Source organism: Micropterus salmoides, unplaced genomic scaffold (genome assembly GCF_014851395.1).
Source record: "Micropterus salmoides isolate LMB-PRFRI ecotype aquatic unplaced genomic scaffold, ASM1485139v1 Ms_hic_scaffold_2089, whole genome shotgun sequence".
NCBI classification, from domain to species: Eukaryota; Metazoa; Chordata; class Actinopteri; order Centrarchiformes; family Centrarchidae; genus Micropterus; species Micropterus salmoides.
Window position 1 is genome coordinate 1 of NW_024041250.1, and position 8,293 is coordinate 8,293.

Consider the following 8,293-nt stretch of genomic DNA (forward strand, 5'->3'; position numbering starts at 1 on the left):
AGTCCTTCCTGACTCCATAACACTGACCTGACAGTAATTCATAGCTGTATGCTGAATAATAGCTTCAGCTAAAGTAAAGTTCAGATTTATTTCTGCAGTTTCTGCCATGACAGAGTTAGGGGCAGATGAAACAATTTGAAAACAGATATAACCTAAAAAAAAAAAAAAAAAATAGTACAAGTGATTGTACACATTGTAACTAAATGATATGCCAAACATGATGCACTCAATACACCTAGCATGCTGCTCTTAATACCAAATGCTTCAAGTTGCAAAGGGACCAATAAGCCCACCAAGAAAAATGAGCCACACTCCACCGGTTACTAGTCCAAAAAGCATTGGCGACTTTACAACAAAGAGGATCTAAGGTCATTGTCTAACTGTGTTTAGTATTCAGAATGTGGGTTTAACAGTCTATAGCAATCCTCTGGAGCCAAGTCAGATGAAACACCACCAGCATTGCAACACTAGTCCTGCAGACCATTTTATCTCCCTGTGTGACAGAAGGGATGCCTGTTGCAAACTTGCTCCATTCTCCCGGGCGCTACACTTGCTATTTATTTGTTCAATTACAATGCCTTGCTGGCAAGTGGTTGGCCAAACAAGTACTATATTAAAAAGATAGAAACCAATTTGCTGGATATTGAGTCACAAATCCCTAAACAAGGATTGTTTTTGAATCACAGGATGCAACATGTTGTTTTGTGATGATGTGAAAAGGCTTAGAAAGCTGCCCAAACAACTCTTTAAATAATTACACCACTTAACATGCACAGCTGTGGCCACATTCGATATAACATAAATAGGATCCAGGCATATGACTTCCAGCCTGAAGATATTGGATGGATGAATATTCAAACTGGGAACTATTACAGCCGCACAACATTAAAATCACAGCAAACTAGAAAACACCACTCTCATCCTTTACAATGCTGTAAACGTGATCTCAATATCAACTGATTTCCCTGCTGATAAAAACAGCACCCTGCCGCATTCTCTGCAAATGATAAAACCATAATGATAAGCTATCATCTGTGCACAGTGGGCAACTCTCCCATAGAAGAGGAAAGACTCATTTACAGCAGCAACAAAATGGTTTCTGGGTGAAGGTGGGCTGTGTTGAGTCATTTATTCTTCTCATTGAGACAGACAGAGAGAGAGTGACAGAGAGCGCTGTGTATTCATTGTCCTTTAACCGGCTAAAGGATTTTCATCCATTTTAATCTGATAGTCACGATCAACTATAAACTAAGCAAAATATTCCAGGTAGTGCAAGCACAAAGTAGAACCTATATTAATATTTTTTTTTTTTAAATACCTTACTAGAAAGCAATATTTTTATGACTAGATAAGACAAAGTGTCACTGTGAGTAAGAAAATACACTGTGGGATCTGAGACACTGAATTCTACACTGTGCTGCAAGGTAATAATGCTTACTGAATGTGTTTCTGTCCTCTGGCAAGGGAAGTACAATCAGTCAGTCTCTCCAACCACAGTGTGCAGTGCTTTAAAGCTGTATTACTCACTAGTGCAATGTGGTGCAGTGATTTAAGTGTCTTCAAGCCAGTAATTAGAAAGATCCTTAAACTCACCTGGTGGCATGTTAAGAGCAAGGCAGACCAGACAAATATCCCAGAGAGGGCCTGAGCAGCCACTGTATTTAAAAACATCTGATCCTCTATGATCGACCCATTGCTTGTTCGAATAATGGTCATATTGGAGATGTCTGATTTGTCTGGGAGAATCGGTACATCCAGATGAACAATGGAATTATTTTCCGCCATGTCCTCGAAAGAAAAGTTAACCTGGAACGGTATCAAACACAAAAGTCAGTGTATGGTTTACAGGTAAAATGTAAAAACACCTCCCCGTGGGTTTGACTGAATATTCCCCATTGGTTTCATGCTGCCTGAAGGGCAAACAAATCCTGGATTTTACTGAAAAAAATTCATTACAAAAATATATTATATAGTAAAGTGGCACACTGTCATGCTGTTATGTAGTAGTATGCACATTCTTTGCGTCAATAAACAGCTCACCTTATGCAGGGGGAGGGTGGAAGCAGCTTTATCCCGTTTAGATGGTACTGTCCACAAACAGCCAACGTTACAGGATCAACACTGAGAATAGAATCGCTTTTCAGAGCAGCCAGCCGAGTTCATTTACTGCCATTTACAAAGGGCCCGTCGACTTCATCAACGAATGATACAATAGACTGGACTTCCTTGTTTGAGACAGGTACCTGACAGAGATCGAATTCCAAATAGTCGGCGTCTAATAACTCAAACAAAGCATGTAACTAAAGAACAAGACCCAGCCTCAAGAGTTTACTCTGCGAAACCAGTGAATGTCCAAACTTTCAGTGCGTACTTTCAACATATCCTCAAACGACAAGCAAAGAAAAGCAGGCTGAGCACAGGTGGAACGCCTCACGTGTCCGCAGCCCCACGTATGTCGTCATCACGTTGCCTTTATGATGGTAAGATGTCTTAGCCAATGTGACAGTATAACTGAAAACATTTAATGTTTCCATTGACTTACATGTATGGGCTGCTGCAGCCCAATTGAATCAATCATATATCTATCTATCTATAGATAGATAGATATATAGATAGATAGATAGATACACACACACACAACATATATATATACACACACACACATTTTTTTTATATATAATTTATTACATTTGAGAAAAATACTAAATCCTGCTGATGCTAAAAAAAATATAGCAATTATCATCACTGCTGATGGATCTAAAATATATGGATTTATAGATTGCTGTTGAAACTCTTTAATGCTGCTTTTTGTCATGAGAGTGCTAAACCGAAACAAAGACAGACATTTTAGACGTGACCTGTTTTATTTCTAGATTCTTTTCAGGGAACAATTTCAAAGATTTGAATTCTAAAACATGAAATAACAAGCAGTATAAAATATTGCAAATAACAAAACAAAACATTAAGGTCAATATGTATTTCGTACGGTGATGAAACTGGAGCTATTGGCCATCATTTTGCCAAATGTAATTTAAATCAATGCACATTCCTCCATTTTTGAGGGCACAGTGGCTTGCACAAAATCGTTATTTACAACCAGATAAACCGAAAATTATGTTTTCCAGAAGACATAACTCACAAATCTAATCAGAATAATTAAACTGGATTTATACATTTCTGTCTTGGAGCATTTAGTAAAGACTAAAATCCTTTCAGTTGAAATAGTCTGGGGGCACTCAGAAGGTCTTTAAATCATTAAGCCTTCATGCTTCACGTCCATTTATTAGCTCACTACCAGACTTGACAACTTTTGATGATCTCTTTCATTTGTTTTATTGCATCTATGGAGGAATCCTTGAGTGCCAGACCCAGTAAGACAGGCCTGTTTCCAGCTTCTTGCGACACAAACGTTGCCAGGTTTTTGGCACAGACATGTGTCAGAGGCTGAAAATAGAAACACAAATAGGGCGTTAGATTTTGCCATACAGCAATGCTGCGATGTAACATGTTTACGTCAGAAGAAAATGAATGATTGAAAATTACTTTTACAATCCTTTAAAAATGTGCAAAGGCCTGGCCTGTGAAACTTCAATCATAAAATCAAGAAATAACGCCTGTGGCACATTTCTCATACATACCCCTACCCCTGTACTCTGTTTGATCATGTTCAATCAATTTTCTAATTAAAATACAAACTGGTTTTCACCACTTTTTCTTGTATACAAAATATTTTTTTCCATATCTTTTAACACTGTGAGGGTTTTATAGGTATCATCTCACATTCCAAATCATTTCACATTATGAACAAGTCAATGGCCAGACTTGCCTGTGCTGCTGCCATCGCATGTGTGGTAAATAATATAACTTGCCTTTACTGACACAGCATTATTGATTGGGCTATACTCCACACACATTGTGAGAAAAAATATATTTTTTGTGATGTTCTCCCAAAGTAAGTTTGCACGTCTTACAATATGACTTGATTCTATTTTAATGAAACCCCTGATGTGGTTGTAGCAAGTCATCTGGCTGCTGTGTAATCCAGTAAACTTGACAATAGCAGAGATGAAGACTCCGCTGTTGACATAATACTTAATTACATTACATAATAGTATTCAATCACAGCTTTCAGTCTGCATGACGGTGCTTCAACACTGCATTCCTCCTTGACAATAAAACAATGGGTATTGTCAAGTCCTACAGCAAACATAATCATAATCTATTTCTCTATGGATGATCCATGTCTACCACAGTTAGAAAATGACTTGCTCATGCGGCGCTGAAATGGGTTTTCTTGTGTAAATTTTAACAGACCACTGAACTCCATGCCTGCACACATCTAATTGCACCCCATCTACCACAGCAGTTCAGAACAAATCTCATCTGCCCTTTCACAGCATGAAATCAGTTAACCTGTGCTGCAACAAGTCCATCTGATGTCGTGTGAACAAGTCTATCTCACACCGGTACAATATTATATGAACAATTTCATCCAGCATACCTCGTCTTTGCCCAGCAGTACTTTGGTGGAGAACATTGGCGTGCTGATATCATTGGATCTGGAGTCAGGTGTGACGGACATCAATGTCCCAATTTTACCGTATTGAGTGAGAACTATGAATATGTAATTGCTGAACTCTGTACAGATGACCTGTGTTGAAATTCCATTGACTTCTTTCTCTGTCTGTCTCGATCTGATGATGGGCTCAGTAGAAGACATTTTGTCAATCCTAGGGGAGAAAAAAAAACAAATGGTACATGAAGATTTTTTGTAGGGCTGAAGCTAAGGGGGATTTTCATTATAGATTATTATACCAATTATTTTCTCAAATAATCAATGATCTGATTAATCATTTTTGTTTCCCAGAGCCCAAGGTGACCACCAAAATCTACTATCAAATCAGTTTACTGTCATATGACTAGGAAAAACATAACAATCACTCACAAATGTTTTGGTATTTTGTTCTTGTAAAATGACTGAAATTAATAATAAGTTATCAAAACAGCCAAATAAGTTTCTGTCAAACGACTTATCAATGAATCAACTAATGACTCTAATTATTTGAAAAGATAATTAACACCACAGACATATGTTTTCTAAACTCACAGACAAGTTAATGTCACTCCTGTGTTGTGTGTGGAGATTTGTGTAAATTGTCTGTATATGTGTACTATATGTAGTTTGTGTGTAGAATTCATGTTGAAGGTGAATCTTTAACTGCGTAAGTAATGACACTATATGTAGCCCGTGGAATCAGATGCCACACGGAACACTTCACTTCAGGGGTAGGCTACATATAAATTAGTTATAACATTTGATTGGTGAAGGTTTGTTAAATAATGACCTACACTTAACACTACAAATGTTGCATGAGCAAGGGCATCAATAGGGGCGTCATGGGGGTCCTCCCCCAATAAGATTTTGAGCATTAAACTCTTAATTTCCTACATTCTAAAGACATTTTCTGCACCAATTTATGGTGGAAATGTCTTTATTTATATGAAGGGAAACAAAATCCATGTGGCCGATGACAAATCATAATATATGAGTGCAAATGAAAAAGCTCTCCAGTCAGCTATCTAGTTTTTCATATTAAAAGGGACTGCTCTGTGTTGCACCTTTCAGATAAGTCTGTTTTACAGTTTAGAATTTGTGCATAAAACATCCTACTTATTTGAAAAATAACGTTACTTGGAAATAAGCTGACATGCTGACATGACAGTTACGTTACGATTCAAACAGGTTTTATTTGGGATTTTCAGACTCGGATACAGCATATTGTTAGCGGCTAAGGAAAGCAAAGAAGTATTTGAGAATTGTGTGCTGACTAAAACCCACATCCCACCACCTGCGGAGAGATTATTTTGTTACCATCCAGCGGGATAGTGAAAGAAAAGCTCCGCAGAGTTAGCAGAGGTGATGGTCGGATACGGGGAAGTGAGATCCACAGGCTAACGTTAGCTACACAGCTACTGTTAGCTCCAGCTGTAATCGTCACCATTCACATCACAATCACCAGATATTCAGCATTAGCAATGAATCGGCAATTAAATCCTCACCCTGTTTCTTCGTGCACGGAATAAACCCTTCACTTCAAGCAACTTCAGAGGCGCTCTACTAGGGCTCTGTCATTCACACCACAAACAAACGTGCCTCGTTTGGTAGGGGTTGGGCCTATGGGTTGGGCGTAGCGGCGTAGCTATCTTTGCGTGATGACGTCGCACGAAGTCAAGTCTGACTTCCGGGTTAGTTTCTGGCTCAATTTTTTGAGGAGGTTTTAATCATTATTTCATCGCGAACAACTGGAATAAGACTTGGGGTTTTATATGTAATAATTGGCACATGCGTTCTAATAAAAAGCCAATATGATACTTGTTGGCCTTCAGATATCATAGTAACATTTAAGGTAGTTTGGGGTAAGACGCCACCCCTAAGCTCAAAGTCTAACGTTATTTGCTGACATAAAATAATACTTTATAAATTTCTATAGTATCTCGCAGATGGTCATGCTTAGGGTAACATAATATAAAGTAAAATAAATACAGTAGACAAATTAATTTATATTCAATCAAATGGAAGTTACCTATGTTGTAGAAATAAACTACCGTTGCCTTATGTTATTAGCTTTTCTATAATTTTAAATAGTGAGTTGCTAGGAACATCATTAGCAGACAGTCTGAGGTAAAATATGCTCTTGCCAGCTAGCTGGTAATGTGAGCATATGTGAGTTTATAAACTTGGAATTTTACCTCAGACTTTCTAAAAGTGAAGTTGCTAATTGGGTAAAGGGGCTATCCAGTGTCTAAATAAGTTACAAACAATCAACCATAAAGGGGCAAGGTGACTGGTGTGACATACTAATCTGCGTTTTTCTATTAGCCAAAACTTATAAATATCTTTCTCTCTAAACAATTGCATAACTTATCTTAAGGCTCCTCTTATATCTCTATATATAGATATATATTTGTAAAAATAAAAGAAAAAATTCCCCCTCTCACCCCTTGCGGAGTGGTATGTGTCATCCTCAAGCTCGGGTCCTCTACCAGAGGAATACAACCTTCAAATGTATAATGCAACGGCAAAACTGTCTGCTTCTTTCTGAGATTGCTTTTTCCAACATATTTGACAATATTTCTCCGGGGAGTGCAGTAATAGACAGTGGCAGCGCCGACAGTTTGTCGGACTTAGCAACAGTAACCGTGGGATGTGGCTTAGCGAAGGGTCAGTTGGCTTTGAGTTGGCTTCCAGACCTGTTTTTCACAGCCCCATTGAGTTCTTGATGATGCTATTAGTGTCCTGTTGATCTTGTACATTTCCAAGCATTCCAGTATCCGTGTATGTGGCATTGAGTCATAGGGTTTTTTGTAGTCAATCCAGGCGGTGCACAGATTGGTCTGCCTGGTCTTTCAGTCTCGAATGCCTGCTCTATCAACCAGTAGCTGGTGCTTCGCTCCCCTGGTATTACTGCCCAATCCCTTCTGGGTCCTGTCCATGTATTGAGCCATGTGCCTACTCATCTTAGCCGCTATGATGCCTGACAGGAGCTTCCATGTTGTGCAGAGGCAGGTTATTGGCCGGTAGTTGGATGGGATTGTTCCCTTCTGGAGATCCTTCATGATCAGGACTGTCCGACCTTGGGTTAACCATTCTGGGTGGGCCCCTTCCATCAGCAGTTGGTTCATTTGTGCTGCCCGGTGTGTATATATATATATAAATTGAACACAGTTTTAAAAAATTACAGCTTACTTTAAATGACAGAAAAATTAGATCAACTTAGGTCACAATGGCTTTGATCAAATAACTTCAAAAATTGTGATGAAACAGAGGACATTTTTAGTTCAGTGAGACTAGGCGCAGTCTAGTCTTTCTGTTGAGAAAAAAAAAGTGACATTTTGTGGTTTTTGTTAGAATTAACGTGGGGGGTAAGACGCTTTGAAAATACTATCCTGTAAGGTAGATTTGAGGGTTGTCCTTGGCATTGTCCTCACAATAAATCTTCCTTACTTGTTTACCACAAATTCACAGTAATAAAAATAAATGTGTTCATGGTTGTGCCTGAAGTTTGCCAGATACTTGAATTTGAACAGACTTAATTGTACTTTGTGTTTGTCTTTATTTTTCTCATAAATAGTCAAGGTTCCAGCATTGTTCACAATACATGATGACACTTACTCCACATTGTAATTTAACTGGAAATTACTGTGATGAAGTGAGAATGTAAAAGTATTATCAGTGAATTTCTTTAAATGTAAAAATAAGTTGATCCTCTGCCCTGGTACATTTCAATCAATA

General features: G+C 38.2%; 1 protein-coding gene across 1 annotated transcript; it reads right to left on the reverse strand.

The window, feature by feature from the left end:
• Positions 1–2,845: 2,845 nt before the first annotated feature.
• Positions 2,846–6,190, reverse strand: LOC119915363 (proteasome assembly chaperone 3-like). Its single transcript, XM_038734885.1, has 3 exons — positions 6,061–6,190; positions 4,502–4,730; positions 2,846–3,444 (listed from the first exon to the last, which is right to left on the reverse strand). The coding sequence occupies exons 2-3, from the start codon at positions 4,718–4,720 to the stop codon at positions 3,292–3,294; spliced, it is 372 nt and encodes a 123-aa protein (XP_038590813.1). The 5' UTR covers positions 4,721–4,730; positions 6,061–6,190; the 3' UTR covers positions 2,846–3,291.
• Positions 6,191–8,293: the final 2,103 nt, after the last annotated feature.

What these genes read in the sequence shown, in the direction of transcription:
- LOC119915363 (XM_038734885.1), bottom strand. Translation starts at nt 4,720, where the DNA reads ATGTCTTCTACTGAGCCCATCATCAGATCGAGACAGACAGAGAAAGAA. An exon ending in TACTGCTGGGCAAAGACGAG is followed by an intron (nt 3,445 to 4,501) that starts GTATGCTGGATG and finishes TTCTATTTTCAG; the next exon opens with CCTCTGACACATGTCTGTGC.